This window comes from Aulostomus chinensis, chromosome 2 (genome assembly GCF_037954235.1).
Source record: "Aulostomus chinensis isolate RoL2024-O1b breed Wild chromosome 2, RoL_Achi_v1.0, whole genome shotgun sequence".
Lineage (NCBI taxonomy): Eukaryota > Metazoa > Chordata > Actinopteri > Syngnathiformes > Aulostomidae > Aulostomus > Aulostomus chinensis.
Genome location: NC_141321.1, coordinates 28,463,441 through 28,483,153, shown reverse-complemented (window position 1 = coordinate 28,483,153; position 19,713 = coordinate 28,463,441). Strand labels below are relative to the sequence as shown.

The 19,713-nt window shown below is 38.7% G+C and overlaps 1 protein-coding gene and 1 long non-coding RNA gene across 9 annotated transcripts in view; one reads left to right on the top strand and one right to left on the bottom strand.

The window, feature by feature from the left end:
- LOC147269669 (uncharacterized) overlaps positions 1–19,713 on the bottom strand; it is a 145,796-nt gene that overhangs the window by 103,582 nt on the left and 22,501 nt on the right. The gene's annotated exons all lie outside the window — the stretch shown is intronic.
- Positions 1–19,713, top strand: part of slc6a2 (solute carrier family 6 member 2) — a 28,590-nt gene that overhangs the window by 6,078 nt on the left and 2,799 nt on the right. For 4 of the 6 annotated variants that reach the window (XM_086188879.1, XM_086188889.1, XM_086188925.1 and 1 more), the window contains 11 exons: positions 1,585–1,716; positions 3,190–3,427; positions 9,677–9,815; positions 10,063–10,197; positions 11,368–11,471; positions 13,937–14,061; positions 14,169–14,281; positions 15,778–15,906; positions 16,623–16,722; positions 17,239–17,339; positions 19,044–19,211. In XM_086188879.1, the coding sequence (XP_086045005.1) occupies positions 1,585–1,716; positions 3,190–3,427; positions 9,677–9,815; positions 10,063–10,197; positions 11,368–11,471; positions 13,937–14,061; positions 14,169–14,281; positions 15,778–15,906; positions 16,623–16,722; positions 17,239–17,339; positions 19,044–19,211 (1,484 nt within the window). Of the gene's footprint in view, positions 1–760; positions 1,295–1,584; positions 1,717–3,189; positions 3,428–9,676; positions 9,816–10,062; positions 10,198–11,367; positions 11,472–13,936; positions 14,062–14,168; positions 14,282–15,777; positions 15,907–16,622; positions 16,723–17,238; positions 17,340–19,043; positions 19,212–19,713 lie in introns of those variants that run through there. The other 2 variants (XM_086188906.1, XM_086188897.1) reach the window with 2 other exon arrangements.

Sequence of the window (19,713 nt, the reverse complement as noted above, 5' to 3'; positions counted from 1 at the left end):
TACAGCAAAACAACACACAGGACTTACCCATCCCACATTTCAGTATTTGATTTTCAAGGGTACATTTTTAAAATACAATCCTTTCATTTTGTTGTTAAAAAATTTCTGATCGTTTCCATGCCTTTTTCGAAATTCATGTCAAAATAGACAGTAGACCAGAAAAAAATTTGTGGGTTTTTGTCTCTGGGTTTTCAAAATAATCTTATTACCAAATTTTTATCCATGGAATTCACATTAGTGGAGTTTTTCAAAAGCTGAAAAGCACTTTTTGGAAATGCGTCAAAGACCAATATGTATTACTTTTGGGAAAAGAGGGAGTTTGAAAATTCTCATTAATTCACCATTAAAGAACATTAATCAGTCTTTGTTCTAAACCATTTCTTGTAAAACCATTTCTTGTTCAAAAAAATAAAAAAAGTTTTTGTTGATTTAAGGTTGGAGAAAAGACATTTCTAACCACTTACTCATTTTTATGATGTTACGGAATGCCTTGCTGAAGTTTTTTTTTTGTAAAAAAAAAGGGTAGGCATAATGAGCATGAGCTTCAGCCTATACCTTTTGATTAACTTTGTCTCTTGCTATATCATATAATAATGTAATTTAAGTGAGCATTTCATTTTATGTATTTTATTGAGAAGAAATTTAATACTAATCAATAAAAAAATTAAAAAAAAAAATTCATTCCATTTTTGTCCTTAAAAATAAATGAAGACATATAAGACAGCAGTTGTCAACTTTTACATTCACTGAAATCACTTGAAGATGGATTATTTCAACATGGGATGCCATTAATTCAGTGACAAGCAAAATAGCCTTGAGGAGACGAGACTAGTCGTTTTAAACCTCGAGTGAAATCTTTCTGTTCACCCGTGAGCCAGTTTTCGTGACATATTGCATCCATCGTGAAATGTTTTCCCTGCAAAAAATTCTATTCCAAATTCTACATTAAAACACATCTAATAGTCAACACAGAAGTCAATCATATTCAGAATTAATCCTATTTGTGAGTATGCCTACCTTGCGTCAAAACTATTGGCTCTTCATCACCTACATTTTATAATCCTGTTTTAAATCTTTTACTAAGAATTAAAGCAAATATTTTACAGTCATTATTTACACGGTATTAAGTTGATAGGTCTCCATTTATCTCGATGTCTTTAGTTCTCTTTGGACCCCTGCCCAATCCCCCCAGTGATGACATGCACAGCTGTGCGTCAAAATTTCAACGTCCAAAAACCGATGCGTTGAAAAACACTGTTGAGCTAGCCCTAACATAGTCACCAACCACTGTCATGTAAGGTTTGCTTTCATACATTCCTGGACACACACATACGCACACACACGCACACACACACACACTCTGTTATATCTGGCACTATTTTTGCTCTTTATTAATTCCCTGTCTATTATGAACGATCTTAAGCCAGCAATATCTTTCGCTTGTGTGTTCTGGCTCACATCCTGAGAATCTTCATAATAGGTTTAGAAAATGAGAAATCCAGGATTTTGTGTTAAATGTATTTTGTTTCTAGCATAAACATCAGCACCTATTTAAAATGTAATTATTATTCCTCTTTTCCCCAGGTGCCTTTTTGATCCCGTACATTCTTTTCCTGGTCATCGCGGGGATGCCATTGTTCTACATGGAACTTGCCTTGGGCCAGTACAACAGGGAAGGGGCAGCCACAGTTTGGAAGATATGCCCTGTCTTTAAAGGTGACACACCACACGCAGTGCATAGAAATGCACGAATACACACATGTGTGCACCTGCACTACTCTTTACCTCTGCCTTTGTCTGACCTCTTGTTTGCTGTTCAGTCCTGCTCTTTTTTTGCCTCCTTCAAGTGTCTTGCCCTTTCATTTCATCCTACTGTTCTTGTCTTTTGACGCTAATGGGTTCATAAGTGCCAATGGTAACGAATCTTTCTGTCACATCATCTTTTTCTCAAATTCCCCTCTCTGATTTTTCTTTAATCTCTCTCTGCTTATGGTTGCAGTGTTACTTTCTTTCTTTCTTTCTTTTTTTTTTCCCCAAAATGAGCGATGCCTGGAGAAGAATACAGTTAGGGTCCATTAAATAAAGGGAATGAATGAAATTAATCAGTAAGACAAAAACAGATCTATCAGGATCTATTAAAGACCAGCGGAAGAGTTTACTATCACATGAGCGTACTTGATAGGACTGTGAGAACTGGAGAGCTCTCACACACATCTGGAAAAGCATCGCTGCACTTAATCAGTCTTCACTTCGTTTGTATTCTTAAACTGATCAGTGCTGTATTTCATGCAGTGTTTGAAATACTGTCAGGTAGGTACCCGTAGCTGCAGTACTAGATTAGGGATAGGCTGTATATCGATTTATTCTGAATACCAGCTATAAGTGACATTCTATTGTGGATTTTTGTTTTTCTTTAAATGAAGCACAACTTTGCCTAAATTATGGCGTAAAAACCAACAGAAAAGCAGACGTCTCCCAAAGTAAGATAAAAAAATGACAATTATAGTTACTCTTCTCAAGATCATGAAGACCAATTTGATGAACATCCACCTTTATTATTGCATTTATGACTTTCCATACCGTGGCGGATAAAATGCTTCCGATTTAAGACAAGGACTTCTGAATATTGTGATATTCCTCTTTTATTTGTACATGCTACTCTGCACTGTACTATATCCCAACTGTTGGTTACTGTTGGAAGTGTAGCACGTACCCTTAACTGCACTCTTGTGGGAGTGATATCTTTTGGTGAGGGACTAAAATCATCCTGGGAGATGGATAAGAGCTCAAATACTGTGAGAACTCATTGCGATAGATCCTCCCAGAGCTGCAGCGTGTGATTAAGGCTGATATCACACGAGTTGCCTCAATTTCATGTCTGCAATGTCAAGTTTTTACTTAATCTATTCGTAATTTGTTGATTATAATGTCCTAGATTATGAAATAAAAACAGAAGAACTGCCTTAAGAGCACATTTAAGTGCTCAGTAATATGAGGCTAATCTTTTTATAAAACCTATATCAACAGTTGACATATGTTTTTTTTGCATAGCAAGTCACCAATATTACAGTGGACTTCCTTGCACTACTAAAAGCTATTCGGTGTTGTTCAGATCCTACTTTATATAGTTTGCAAGTTGGATTAGATACAAAGAGCATCATGTAAAGTGTCCTTCCCTGAATTCGGCAGGTGTGGGATACACAGTGATCCTCATAGCCCTGTATGTTGGCTTCTACTACAACGTCATCATCGCCTGGTCCCTCCACTACCTATTCTCCTCCATGACCAGTGAGCTGCCGTGGCTCAAGTGTGGCAACAGCTGGAACAGCCAGAACTGCACTGACCCGAAAGCCATTAACGGATCCATCCTCGGCAATGGAACCTCATATGCCAAGTACAAGATCACACCGGCAGCAGAGTACTATGAGTGAGTGATTTCCACCTATCACACCAATTAATCTATCCAACTGTGGCTCGGGTACATAATTACATCATTAACAGTGTATCCAATTTGGGAAGAAATGTATCTTGAGAGAACCTGATGAGAAAGACGATTTCATATCAAGGTTCAAACTCAGGTTCAGAATCATTTTGTTGTCAATTATACCATATGACCGGACATTAAGAGGATTGAGAAGGCGTTTCTCTCAGATCACACTGCAAACAAATGCAAGTTTAAATAGATCGGTGAACAGTGAATCTTACACAAAATTTACACAAAGGCACAGAATTACATGAAAATACTGCACGATTGGGAGCGAAAGAAACTGTCTCAATGTGCTTGACTAAAATTTCGGAATCACAAGTCACAAAACCCTCTAAACTCAGCACTCAAAAATGAGACTCGAGGTTACTGGTGCATCATGTCTGGGGCAAACGTGACTTTCTGGCATGCAATTATGAAACATGTAAGCAGAAACTTTGCTGACATCATAAAGTGTCTGGTGTATATCACAATGCAGCAGCCCTCAGCATTGTGCTTACACAGCTGGGATGGTGTCTGAGTGATATTTGTATAACCTGTATACCAAAGGAACCACTAACTACAAGAAGGTGATCAGACACTGCAACATGAATGTGTGCACTATGTGTATACATAAAAAGGTCAAATGCAGTCTTTGAAGCGCATGAAAAAAGCTCCATTTATTTATACTTCAAAGACAGACACTTCTTCCCAGGCTTCTGTTAAGAATAACTGAGCAACCCAGAGGAAATGTGTGAAATAACTTGGACAATACAAGGGACACAAGCCAAACGTGCCGCACAAAATACATTTAGCATCCTACCAAATACCATTCATGGTCTATAATAGCCCTTTATTTACCAAAATTAAGTGGTAGAAGTTTTTACCCACCATGAGGTCAATATTCACACGAAAGTTCAAGCCTAATGAATGACTAGTGACCTTCAGAAGAATGAAACTTTATCATTCAAAGGCCAGACTCCAGGAAGTCATAGTCCAGGTGGACTGTGACCCTTTAAGAAATCTAGAGAAGTAGCACACATCAGTGGTTGGAGTAGTGAGGCCATAGTTTATCCGTTATTATGATATTTAAGCCCCCAAACATTTTTTTTCAAATCAGTGATCACAGTAGGATATAGACTCTGGTGCGTTTTAAAGGCTCCACCCCACTTACATACCTAATGCTACTCAGACGAACATGAGTCAACATTGGGGTAAAAAAAAAAATTAAAAGTAAACTCTCGCGTGGCCTGGTGACCTTGAGTCGTCTAAGTGCATGAGTACGTCATCACCAAGTTGTAGGACCCCGACATTTGTTCAGGAATCCTGCAGATTAGATTTTATATTTCATCACAGAAGTGAAGCTCCACTGCTGTGTCAGCCTCTACAGTACTCTGTAGAGTACTCTCTTATAGTACACTGTCACTCACTGCACTGAATGGTGTCAAGTTTACACTTCAAACTGTAGGTTCACTACTTTGTTCACCACACAGTGAGCGAGCGGGACATTCACACTCCCTCCACATCACTTGTTGTACACCAGACTTTAAGGGATGTTATGGTTCATCTCATGTAAGTGCGCTCTCAGATTAGCGTCATTAGCTTATCAAATTACTTGAAACAGGATGATATGAACAATTATGTCTGATAACATGAGATTTCAGTTTGTCATATGTTAGACTGAATTTGTTGTATTCCAAAATGTTGAACTGCATGAGCTTTGACATGTCTGTTATACTGTAAATAGTATAAATTAAATATCCCTTAAAAGAACATCAAATACAGTTTTATCTAAATGTCTAATACAAAGAGGTGCACTGCAGAAAATACTTCAAGCCATAATCTATATTGAATCTGGGAGGGGACCGGTTCTGAGGTCGTGGATCCAATAGTTTTCTCGCTATGAAAGTAAAACTTGAATAGAAGGATGGATTTTCCAGATCTCTTAGATATTTTAATTCAACAAAATGCACTGCCAAGACTCATATTTGAGAATCAAATTCTGATTTTGCATTCAGCAATACACATTTCAGTGCTCTTTTCCAACATTTGGTGAATATGAAGAGATCAGCTTGAGAGACACCTCTCAGACTCTGAGTTATGATTCACAAGCTGTAATTGCTATCGCCTCAATCTTTGTTTCCTGAGACAAGAGACTGCTGAGTGGAGTGATATTTGTTTATGATGTTAGACGTGGGAAATGCAGCAAGTCCCTTTTTCACCATCCCTCTAGAAATTCTGACAATATGTGCAGTTGGCCTCAACTTAAGCCTTCTAACAGCTGTGATAACACACTAATCATGTATCCAATTAATGGACTGATAACATCTGTAATTATATATAATGTATACCACAGAATAGAAATTTAGAAAATGATTGAAAAAAACAAACAATAGTATTCTTTTTTTTGCTCTCCAGACTATTTAAACGTATTTAAATGTATTATTTAGAACAATACTCTTAAAATGTTTGTTGCATAATTTCTTTCAGTGCACACACATGCAACTTTTTTTTTTTTTTTAAGATCTACAGTAGATTCATTCAAACTGAAGGATCTTACACTAGCACCGTACAAAACAATGTGAGATTTCCTTCTCCTGAATAATATTTTGACTGTAATTAATAACATAAATCAAGTTGAAATCAGAATCCCTCAGTTGTGTTTGAGATTCAGGTCTTATAGTTTATTTTTGTGGACAGCCTGATCCTTCCTGTTCTATAATCAACAGACCAGGCTGCATGCAATAGTGTGCCAGTCTACCGTATACAGAGAGCAACTAATGGCAACATTGAGTGTTATGATAGCAGTATAACCAGCTCAACTGAGTGATGATAACAGTAAATGTGTTTAGAGTAACTGTGCCAAAGGGACTCAGATTTATGTTACAGTGAGTATTTACTGGCAGAGTGTTATCAATGCTATCAGATGAACAAGGAGGCCTTTGGGCATTACACCACCAACACGAGGCCTCCAGGTCAGAGAACACACTCTAAATATCTCTTCCAAATTAACTGAAGTCCTGAAGTTGCTATCTGCCTCCCAAAAGACCTTATAGCTTTTGATTCAGTATCAGCCAAAGATAAGTAAAAGTTTAAACGGACGTTCACAGATTCCTTGGTCCCTTTGGATTGTATGTCTGAACGTACTTCATCATGCGTGTTCCTGCAATTTTAGTTGTTTGCATTTTGTGTAAGCAACCTGATTATCGGATCTGTTCAACCGTTTATCAACTCATAACATCACATGCTTGCTAAAATGAATCTGGCTTGTGTTCCATCTTAAGACAAATGTGAAGGGAAACAGTGAAGTTAAGTGTTTTACCCTATGATATTGACATCCAAGTAAAATAAAACCCCTCCGGCCAGTGTTGGTCAGTCATATAAATGTGTGAGAATGTGTAATTTATGGTTTCAAAAGGTGAATGATGTGACATCTGTGAGCGATCCAGCTTATTTGAATGGTGAACGATAAGAACCAGCTCCTGCTTGGAGAGCGCTGCTCTGTTCAGTTTGTCCTGAATTTTCCCTGCCTATCCTAAAATCCACTTCCTCGCACACACAGTGAGCAGAGGAGTAGGCTGCGAGTGCTTCGCACCAGAGTACCAGGGGCTACAAAGCACAACTATGCGTTTAAGATGAGGTGGCACTTCGGGTTAGAGGTCTCATTACAAGACATATACAAAATGCAAATGAAGTCACACTCTGATGAAAAAGTGCAGTGCAGGTAGAAGTCAAGGTCAGGACTCATCTGTAAGCAAACTTTCATCCAACTCAAAGTGAGGCTGGCTTTTGAATATTTCTTTGAATCCCAAAATCAGAACAATGAACCAGTCTTTAGAATGTCTCCCGGAAACGAACTACTTCTCAGGATCGAGTTCCATCACTACAAAGATGGATTGTCTTCTGCTAAACATTAGGCTAATCAAATAGGCCAACAAGAATGTTTTTGCAGGAAACACAATGAGTGAGTATTAAAGCTTTGAAACAGCAGTGTAACAGGACATTTAAAATAACAATATGGACACAAAATGTTTCATATGTCACACGTTTAAAGATTATTCCCATCAGCTGCTGGCGTGTGCTTTCATTGCTATCCCTATCATTAGCACAAAGTGGCCAAAGAGAGGAATCCAGATGAAGGGACGTTGAGCGAGCTTGTTTTATGTTTGAACATTTTTAAAATGTTGACAAAGACATGTTCTGTTTTTGATATGGAGAGCTAACTTTTTACCGCTGACATTCAGGACCAAGGTCTTTTTTGACAAAACATTAGCAGACTGATAACATAATCAAGCCAAAGGCCAAAGGCTTGTGTTCCTAACATTGTAAAGAGAGATACATTCTGATGCGTACACCTACGTGCAGCCCTGTAGAGATTACTGATCCCATTCTTGGTTGTTGGTGTTTGATCACATGACCGGCTGAATTACTCCATTACCATTTGGAATTGTGCGGCACACAGTTGCTTGAAAAAAAGAAAACCAGTTGACGAGTGTGTCTGACTAACGGCGTCAAGGGTGACTGAGCAGCAGAGGGGCAGATTAGTGTTGATCTTCAAGGAATCATTAGGTGTTTTGAGTCTTTCAACATCATTCAGTCATACTTTGCCCCCATAGCTCTCCTCTCTTGAGCCACAGTCACTTTATGGCTGTCTCCATCTTACTGGTGGTATACTGCCCTTCTCCTCCTCTCTCCCACAATGCCAAGTGTTGTGAGGAATCGTACAGCTCCTACACTTAAACCTAAATGAACATTCCACTCTCCTGCATGATTGCCATCATTCTCTTACCAGTCATTGTAATTGGTGAGCTAGGACTTAATGCCAAGAATGGGTTTTGAGGGATGAGGATTTTGAAGGACGAGCGTCTTAAAATACCATACAATTTATGGAAAGTAATGTTCCATTTTACCCATTCAAATTCAAGATTTGGGAAGGTCCAAGTTACATGTCATGCCTTATACAAAGTGATAAATATGGTAAATCAGCTCCATGTATATAGCACATAAACCACGTTATAAGTAGTCAAAGCACTTCTCAAGAGTTAATCATCCACACACACATTCACTGATGGCAAGGTGCCTCTGGCTGGAGGATCCAGGGACAGAACCACTTGACTATAATTACGAGGCTGACACTACATTTAACTGTCTGTAGGCCACTCTGAATTTGCACAATGTCTGAATTTACTTTGGGCCTGATTGATAAAAGTTGGTCTGTTTTGGTTGGTCATTCAGACAAGATACCAAGTACATTCTGACCAAGGTAGCCACAATCATTGAACCTTGCCCCTAACCCACTGTTGTGAATCGAGGTTGTACACTTCCTTCCCACTGTTCTGAGCAGACATTCAAAGGATGAGCACGCAGCTGTAATTACACGGACAAGGAAGAGACTTCATCCATCTCTCCTTATTTAGTTATGTCACAATAAAACACATGTACCTTTGAATGTGGCCCTTGATCAGACAGTAGGTGTGTAACTGGTACAATTCCCGATGGGACTATTAACCATTTTAAGGCATTTTGGATGTTGTTGTAAAAGAGAAATTCAGGGAGGCAGTTTGTTTTCACAAAAAGCCAGACAGCAGGTGGCCGCATGTTCACTGTTAGCTAGACTTTCTCAAGATGGACACCTTGAATCTACATTGCTGTTAAAAGGAATGAGTTACGATTTCATTTGAGACATATTTTCATTTATATGACCAGATGGGAAATGTTGCTTTAGGGTGGGAGGCTATAATGTATATATAATAATCCTTAGAGACCCTCAATTCATCTCTAGTCTTTACCTTTGATGCCAATAATGTAGACTGTTTGAATTCTGGCACCAAAACCTGGGTGGCCCGACTGGACTGTTAAAATGTCAAACAGTATAAAGTTACACCTAATCAAGTGTTCTGTTTAATATTTACAGCTGTTTTTTTTGTATTTGAAAAAGGCACTGAGGGACTTATCTGCTTTATTTTAGAAAAGTGCAATAAAACAATGCACAACTTTTTTTTAAATCTCTTGACAGCAAAGCCATTATAATGTAGAATTTCTCCTAGGAGAGTATATGTGCTCAGTTTTTGTAATCGTTTGAGATCTAAAGTAGATAAAACATGAGTCAACTCTATGTCATCTTCTGCTGACACAAAGAATGCATCTTCATGTCTGTTAATGACATTTTAGATCTAACAATAGATCTAATTTTCATTGTGTGTCCTTCTGTAGACGGGGTGTGTTGCACCTCCATGAGAGTAAAGGTATCCAGGACCTGGGTCTTCCTCGCTGGGAGCTAACTTTGTGTCTGGTTGTTGTGGTCTTCATCCTCTACTTCAGTCTTTGGAAAGGTGTCAAGTCGTCAGGAAAGGTACAGACATAGTCCATGAGATCTTAGCTCACGATATTCTGCCATGTCTTGCCACGTGGGCAAAAAGCTATCAGGTGCAGTCAAAGGACAGTAATTTAGCGTTGAAATGTAATATTGTAAATTCAAGAGGAACTGTAGATAAACTTTGTGATTACAGCGATCAAGAAACAGTTCACATTATTGATAGAATAGCTCCATTCGCATGCCCTGTATGATGCATCTGTCACTTGTTTGCTTGTTTGTTCAGGTGGTGTACATCACAGCTACCATGCCCTATGTGGTCCTTTTTGTGTTGCTGATACGAGGAATCACTCTACCAGGGTCCATGGATGGCATAAGGGCTTATCTGCACATTGATTTCAAGAGGCTCAACAACCTTGAGGTCAGAGACAAAGATCGTAAGCCACTAGCTCTCAGAGGTAGCTGGGGTAAAATGTTCCTCAAGCTTTCGCAACTTAGAGGCATTAAATCATCAGTTAAAAAAAATAAAGGAAATAAAGTCATGTCAGAATTTTAACGAAAGCATTAATCTTTTTCTCAGAGAAGGAGAGAAGGCAGTAACCCCAACCCTATCTTGATCCCAAGTCCACAACGCTAAAGAGCCAAACTTGTCGTAACGACTGTCAGAGTGCATACACAGCCATATTGATGGCACTCTATCACACCAATCTCCCCTTTGAAAACCAAGAAAAAACACAGAGGTGTCCCTCAGGTATCCTTAACGTTCTCCTCCAAATTCAGAGTGACCTACACTTGTGATTTACCCATCTCTAGGTCTCACACAAGGGGCTTTTCGCATACAACTGTACCTCCAATGGCCTGAAGGCTATCCATCCACCTGTGGCACCATGTGAAGCTAAGGGAGGTCTTGCAGTTAGACTGTATAGTCAACCATAGTGAAGGGATGGCACTCTGTCAAACTTAAGCAGGAAAACATCGGTACACCATTATGTTGCTTTTAATAAGAACGGGAACTACTGGTTTGGATAAATTATTCATCATTGTTGGTTTAAACTCCAAGGTTTTAATACTTGTGATTCAAATCGGTTCTTTGTTGTACTCTCGTAATAGAGGCTTCTTTTTGTTTGTGTTACTATTTATTTTTTTGGTGTAGTATTACTCTGAAGGTCAGTGGCTGAATTCTCACTTGTACCTCCTATCCTGGTTGTACACATAAATAAATGTACACACACCTAAGATGTAATCTGTCACCAGCAAAGCTGATCAATGTGTTTGGGTGGAGAAAGAGTCTACATGTCTTGCAAAATATTAACTACAGACTTCACGAATAAGAGTTCTGCTCTGTAGTAAAATAGGAGTTGTTTTTTTTTTATTGTTGTACAGAAATGAAAAGATTTCATCATCTGCATTTAACCCAACCCACTATTTTGATCAGTGTCACTAATGTCCTCATAAAAAGCACATGGTAAAAACCTTAGCACATACATACTTTTGTATATTTCAAATCATTTTGCACATCTTGATGAAAATATAAGACTAAAAGTGGACTTAACTATTTGAAACAATTTTTGTTTGTCCTTTTTTACTGCAGGTGTGGATTGATGCCGCCACCCAGATATTTTACTCATTAGGAGCAGGATTTGGCGTGCTCATCGCTTTTGCCAGCTACAACAAATTTGACAACAACTGCTACAGGTAAGAGCTGTGTTGCAATTGATGATAGTCCAAAAACAAGTCCACAAACCATGTAGTTTTTAAATACCTGTGTTTGGATTCAAAAGCAGCAGAGGTACTGCTCATCAGCCCAGCCAAACCCGGTGGCCTGCTGTCAACAGCACAAATGAAGCACAGGCCAGGAAGGCTTTCCAGATGATAGCCAAAGGCCATCTGTTGACTGTTTTGATGTGCTGCTCTATCTCAGACAGGGCAGGCAAGAGTTGTGAGCTTGTGTTATAACTGGTTGCAGTGAAACTGCTGGAAGCAGCTACTGTGGGGGAAAAAAAGCAGTTAAATCTATCTTGCTTGTAGCTAAACCTACCACACCCATAACACAAAAGATAAATTGCCAGAGCTACAAACAATCTTCCCAACAATAAATCAGTGCATATTTTTACTGCTTTAGCGCCTCCGACTGGAGAGGTTCATGCTAAATCAAAATACTTGGGCTTACTGTACTATTGTATGCTAAAATTATAGACCCCTCCTTGTTTCCTCCACCACCTTCCAAACCAAACAGGGACTCCTGCCTTCCTCTTCTTTCATGTTCCATTTCAAGATGTGTTTGGACTGCTGACAGGTGGGATTTGCATTATGCCATTCATGGCATGAGCATATCTGAATTAGGTGAAAAGTGATGTTAGAATAACAGGAGCGCAGCTGGAGGAACTCTCCACAAGGTAGTGCAGTGAACAAGTAGTAGCTGTTTTCATCTAAAATGAAAAACCCTACAGATGCTGGATGATAATGGAACGATTTAAAGGATTTCAGATTTTAAAGCTGTAGGTGCCTAGCAGAGCACAGGGTTATTATATTCAAAATAAATTCCATAAAATGCTTCGATGAAATTAAATATGTAATACAACTTATAAAAATGGAAATGAGCACATTCAATTTGCCTCCATTTTCTTACGTTGTTGAAATATTTCCTCGTGTACGTAAAGTACCTGCTTTCAAAAGCAACACTGGCACGTATGAATCAAAATTCCCAGCTATGGCTGCAGGATTTTCATGTGCATTATCCAAAAAGAGAAATTAGTAGACATATGCCAGGAAAAATCAATCGATTAGAATAAATGAAAAATGCTATTTAGTTCATATTTTACTGGAAATAGCATTGTCAGTGCTCTATTTTTCATTAATTGTACCACCAGAATTTGACCCATCATGTCTCTGTACATGTTAGATATTGTGTATTTCTAGTAAATGTACTGCAGGTTTGTCATGTATAAATGAGGTTGAACAACAGGGGCCCACACACACGATCAAAGGGGAAAGTCAGGGGGAAGAAAATGCTTTCTGCTCCTTCAGCCAAGGAGGTGGTCAAGGTCAAGTTGACCTTATTCATTCTCTAAGAAAAGTGCAGGTTGGTTGCCACAGAGCCCAACACTAATCACAGATCAACCCATCGCACAGGAGCACAGAATAATGGCCTCCAAATAGCCTGAATAGGCCTGCTAAAACACAGTGCCAAATATCAGGCCAGGAAAATCTGACAGGGACAACTCAGTAATGAGAACAAATAGAAAACACTTAACCCGCATTGAACTTTATTTGCATTCGTACTCATCAGTAGTATTTATCTTAGCAGGCGCTCAAAAATGTTAGTTTGAAAAATGGTGTAAAATTCAGGTCACAGAATCCTACTGGCTGATTTTTCAAAGATAATAGTAACCTGTTAATTTGGGTTACATGTGGAATAAATCTAAAATGTACGGGTAAGGGAAAATCAAGGCTCACTGTTCAGTAGATCATGGATTAGTCAAAAAATTTTATCTATTGCATGGCTTTGTACTTTTCATTTTGTCAGTGTTAAGATGTCACAGTGGAAATCCCTGTTTCACAAAGCAGCATCATGTGTTGCAGGTGGTTTTACCTTTAGGCTTCTTCAGTGTTCGCTGACAACCGCCTTTTGTAATGAAATTCACTTTACAAGTATTGTTGCATCAGGTGCCAATATGGCTCAAGACTGTTCAGGTTAAAGCACAAGCAGACTCTTCCTTACGCACATCCAACCTTTCACAGGTATTGGATCAAAACTCAAACTAAGGTGAAAAGAACAAAAAAAAGCACAAACTGCATTTGTGTCTCAAAACATTTTTGTCACAAGGGATCTTCGTCATTCATTAATTAATGTCTGATAAAGATCTCTCCTGACCGAAATGTTGCATCTGAGGGGTAATGTTTAACCATAAAAAAGCACTTGGTTGAGATTGAGAAAATGTGGTTTGTAAAATATTGTGTTTTAAGTGGGACTCAAACCCCCAAAGTCCAACTGAAAATTTATGTTGAACACATCCACGTGGTTAAGTCACTGTTCTCACCGTCCAAATGCATGAAATTGTGCTGTGAGTCCATTTGTATCAATTTCATGCTTGTTAAACAAACTGCCATGAAACTGGGAAAGGATTCCTTCCTTCCTTTGTGTGTTTCTTTCTGTGTAGGGATGCTCTCTTGACCAGCACGGTGAACTGCGTCACCAGCTTCTTCTCAGGGTTTGCCATATTCTCTGTGCTTGGATATATGGCTTACAAACATGGGGTGAAAATAGAAGATGTAGCAACAGAGGGTAAGTGGTGCCTGCACACACTCAGAAACTATAATGGTACCAAAATGTAAATTTGTATATGAACAAATTTGCGTCTTTGTATTTTACTTTTCTGTGTGAACGTACAGGAGCAGGGCTGGTGTTCATCATCTATCCTGAGGCAATATCCACTCTCCCCGGCTCGACATTTTGGGCTGTTGTGTTCTTCATCATGTTGTTGACTCTAGGCATCGACAGCTCGGTGAGTCCAAACATCACTCCGATACAATAAATTCATTTCCATAGCAAAGTTAAAAATAGAAAAATAACACACAAGAGCAGTGGTGAATATCATAAAGTAAATGTATACAAACAGTGAGCAGAGCGAGTATGCGGACCATTTAAGCAGTTGCAACAGCTGCTTTTGTCTTTAGAAAAGATAACGGAGGAAAAAAACTGGAAAAAGTAGATTTACAAGACCTGATTTTCCTGGCCATTGTTGTGCTGCGTCACCTTTACTATGCATTTAAAGAAAAAAAGCAGGCAAAGGGCATGTAACACTTTGGAGATAAAACGTCATACCTGCATCATGACTTTCATAGACTTTGTTTGCAGGATTGGCAATTAAACCTGACTTTTGATGGAAAGTAATTTACACTCCGTGTTCTCTCTGCATTTATTGATGTGAAATTGACTCATGTTATCATGGGTTCAGCAATTAAATTGACTTTTGTACACATCTCAACTTCTAGCTGGGAATGTGTGTGTATTATACACCAGTTATTTCTTTAATTCTGCTGCTAGCAATGAACATCATCTTCAATGAACAAAGAATAGACATCATTTTCCATCACCTCTTTGAGTGTTTTATTTCAAATTAATAGTATCAGTGATGATACAGTAACTAGAATGGAATGACAAGCAATGGAAATGAAGTCACGTTTGTGTCTGGTTAACATGAAAGACTCAAAAAACAAACACTTCTCTGTGCAGGTTCAAAAAGCCACCATTAACGAAACAATTGTCCTCATGAACCCACTAAAGTGACAATCAGTATTATACTGAAAGCGTTTTATAACATCATGTTCTGTTTTCATGTCTTATTTATCAACTGAATAAGGACCAATGTTACAATTTTCATGCAAAATTCTTTTTTTTTTAAGTTGTTGTCATACCATGTTATTCAAAAAGAATACTATTTACCAGTATTATTACTAGCTTGGAAAAAAATAAGACGTCGTATATTTTTATCTGTATATTACATAATGTTTTTTGTAGTAAACACTGTTAAAATTGCCAGTAATATATGTGTACATTAATCTCATTAAGTTACTAGAAAATTGTATTTTTTCAATAGGTTTAACTTTATGCAGTATATTAAATTATGGTTAGTGAATTGACTCATGACTGTACATAGAAGACCGAACATCAAAGGACTATATTTTGTAAAATGTATAAATATACATAGTACATATATAAAACCCAATAGCGTCTTTTAATTTCAATCTTTGGATAAACCTTACATCTGCTCATTTACATTATGCATCAGCATTTGGTTTCAATCTCTAAAATGATGATGACGCCCGTGTAATTTCTTCCGTGCTGAAGCTCTGAAGGGATCTGACCTGTATAAAGCTCTTGTCAGCAGCATCCAAATGTAAAAGAGATCTTCAAATTAATTTCTGGACAAAGGAACCATGATTGAACACTGTCACTGGGTTCAAATTTGACACTCATGTTTGTGTTTATGGCCATCAGATGGGGGGCATGGAGGCAGTCATCACCGGTCTGACAGATGACTTCAAGATCCTAAAGAGAAACAGGAAGCTCTTCACCTTCGCTACAGCCTTCGGGACATTCCTGGTTGCCCTACTCTGCATTACAAATGTAAGAATAATGTTTTATAAATCCACACATGCTTTTCTTTTTCTTTCCTGTACACAATGTAGCACCTGATTAATGAGCCGTAGTTTAAAAAAAAAAAAATCATCATGAATGACATTCAGGAAGCATGTGCCACTGCCCAGGGAGAAAAATACAAGACTCATGATTTTGTCGCAGAAAATGTCAAAGAACTCTTTCAAAATTGATCAAAAGAGATATTGCATTACACACTGATAACAACTTAGAATTTAGTTAACTTAATTTTTTTGAAGGAAGCAAGGGATTCATTTTCTCTGTACTTGCCATTCACATGGTATCAGCTCCAAGGAGACATGCTTTCCAATTGTACAAATACCAACTTTGGAGACAGAAAGGCATTTTGTCAGTGTTTCCTATTTTTCGCTTGCCCCGACCAAATCAATGAGATTATTGAGAAAGTGAATGATTTCTTTCCCATGCTTGGTCCTTGAGACAAGACATACAATGTGCCGCTCAGGATACAAATCAAAGACTTATTGTACAGCAAAGCTGCAGTGGATACCCTCTTCTTTCATGTGAGGCTTGGATAAACACAGATGTCAACTCTTAGAAGTGAGTTCAAGGCACCACTTCTTACTGACTGGGCACAAGAGTTCACTTATTTTCAGGGGTGAAGATTTTAATATTACAAAAAAAGACACCTCATACATTCAGTTTGCTCTCTCTCTCTTCCTTTGTAGGGTGGAATCTACGTGCTGACCCTGTTGGATAAATACGCAGCAGGGACGTCTATACTATTTGGTGTGTTGATCGAGGCCATAGGAGTGTCATGGTTTTACGGTAATGAATTAAAATGTCCCATATCACAGGATTATTTTTTGTAAGATGTCTACACTTTGTCTTATTTTACCTCAAATTTTAATATATAATTGCAACATAAAGCTGAAACACACCGACAGTCATTTTCTATTGCTTCCCCTACTGTTTAAATTGTGTTGATGCATCCCCCCGCAGGGAGGAGCAAGACCAATTACAGGGCAAAATTCAGCAAAATAAACAAAATTGAGACTCGAGAATTTTAATGTAATTATCCAACAAACAGTGGAAAGGCTCAGTTCCAGAAAAGTTACTTGGTTGGCAAATTGTTCAAGCTCATCCAAAGCAAAACATTCAATGTGGCATTTTGATAAGATAATGAAGCAAAGGCACATGATTGATTATGTCAGCTTAATGTCCAACAAACACAAACACAATTCTGTGGGCTATGAGGGTGCAGATCACCATATTTGTTTGTTTTTAAATTCCCAGCCCCGATTTTCGTCTCAGTATTAACTTGTGCTGTGTGTCCCCCCTCAGGAGTGGACCGCTTCAGTGAGGACATCGAGCGAATGATGGGCTTTAAGCCAGGACTTTATTGGAGGCTGTGCTGGAAATTTGTCAGCCCAGCTTTTCTTCTGGTAAGAGACCTAAACCACAGTACTGTAGCTATTAAAAGGCTGGTGTTTATTATGTTACCCTCAAGACTAAAAACAGTCCAGTACATTGATCCAGATATCAGGATATCATCGGAATTTACAAATAATGGTCGATGTCTTCTGGCATCACTCCCTCTTACTATGCTAGCTGTACCATTCCAGCATCCAACACCTGTTGGCTGTAGTAGCGCCATGTCAGTGCTGCCCAGCTCAGTGTTTAGAGATCCCGATGGAAGCAATCTGTCTCCCCAGCTCACTCAAGGCTGAAAGGCTCAATTGGCTACATTAAAATGCACTCAGTAATTATACTGATTTTTAACAATGTTCACATTTCATCAATCATAAATATAGTGTGTCGTAGTATTTTTTTAATGTCTGTATTGTTCCCATTTAAAAAATTCTGAAATAGGAAATGAATTAGCCTCAGACACCAGACTTCAGACTGAGCACTGCACCTCCTCGAGGTACCAGCAGAGCACAAACCGGGCCTGATGTTGACTTGATAAGAATTTGTTAATTTCTTGTTTACCTCAGTATGAAATATTTGATAAGACTGAATGTATTTTAGGATGTTAAACAACAGCTATCTTACTTGCTAACAGTTTACTTGGTAGCATTAAGCTTGTGCATTTGCACATCTGGCTGTAAACAAGCAAGAGGCTAAGGGCTCCAAGGTTGCAAACTGTTATAGAAACCCACACTTGAAAGTTGCACATTCCTCATATGCTGAATACATTTCCAAGGAATGCTCATAGAACCTGGCTAATATCAGCATATCCCACGTCTTAAAAGAGGAAGGCAAAAGTCTGAAAAAGACTAAATCAAATTTGGAATACTGACATTTTAGAGTAGTAATGGACTATTAGTGTGCATGTAAACATTACAAATATTTACCACTCTGAGGATGCTTCAACTCTCTAGTGTGGTTAGCCAGAAAGTCTTTGATCAAACGACTTGCACAGTTCCCCTGTCATTCAGGCTGGGTCGATGCAGGGTGAATGGCTGTGCCCTCTGTAGATCTAAGATCACAGCGCATTACCATGCCAAGTTCACCACAGGGATACAAATACACATCAATCACTGAGGAGAGACAACAGCAGTAGATACAAGAAAAAGGCCATCGAAAGCCTCCAGCAACAAACGGACCTGCTCATCAATTGTGTCAATCCAATCACTTGTGTCCTTGAGAAGCCCTCGCATGTGTGGGCTCCCCGAGAGCTCCAAAGAAGGGACTTACCTCTGGCCCATCTTCACTCACTCACTTACAACATGAGTCTCAATCACGGAGGCAGTGGAACAGCGAACAAAACCTTCAACAATAAAACCAACCTCATCATCCCAGTCAGATTTTCCAACCAAAACCTGGCTTCACTGAAAACTTGAACTCTGTCTACAGTAACTTGTTCATATGAGTGGGCTTCAGGAACAACAGAAGGTCTTTTTTTAGATCGATTGCAGGTATTGAAGAAGACAGGATCCTCCACATATGAGTACACAGGAAACCCCCGCCTCAGCAGATAACACTCTGTGGCTCTCACCATTCACTGGAACACTACGAGTAATCAAAACCCCACAACACTGGGCGGATAATGTACCTTCCAAGAGAAGGAGAATGAACATCTGAAGGATGCAATTTATTCTGAGAATATTAACCAGTTTTTTGTCTGTGTTTTTTTTCTTTCACAGTTTGTGGTAATAGCCAGCACTGTGACATCATCAGGCCTTAAGTATGATGAATATGTCTTCCCTAACTGGTCTAACGTAGTTGGATGGGCTGTGGCTATGTCCTCCATGCTGTTTGTCCCCTGCTATGCCATTTATAAATTCTGCAGTGTATCAGGAACGTTCAAAGAGGTCAGTATGCAAATTTAAACATCACAAAGGGTAAAATGTAATTGTAAGCTACTTTATGAAAGCTTTTGAGGAGACATTTGAGCTATTCATTAACTAATGTGACCACAGAAACAATCTGTGCTGAAACATGTCACAGAGACAATATCTGAAACAGAGGGCTAATGGATATTGCTTAATATCAACCTGTGTAATTACAATTCCTCTTTTAAACCAATTAAACATAATCTGATTTAAGCGGGAACTTTACCCCCTCAACATGATGACACTGGCAAAGTTACAACATGCTCAGATGAAATGATGGCATCAAAGTATTTAGAGTTTATGATCATAATCATCAAAGTACCGGAGAGCTCTTTTCATCCCTCAGCAGTCAGCCAGTGTCAGCTTCACTCGACTGTAACAATTCCCACATCTCACTGGCATTTCCTGTTGGTGCTCTGGGTTGAAGATTCTCCTCAGGGCCTCAGCAGACACATTAGGTCTGAAAACTCATGTCACTCCC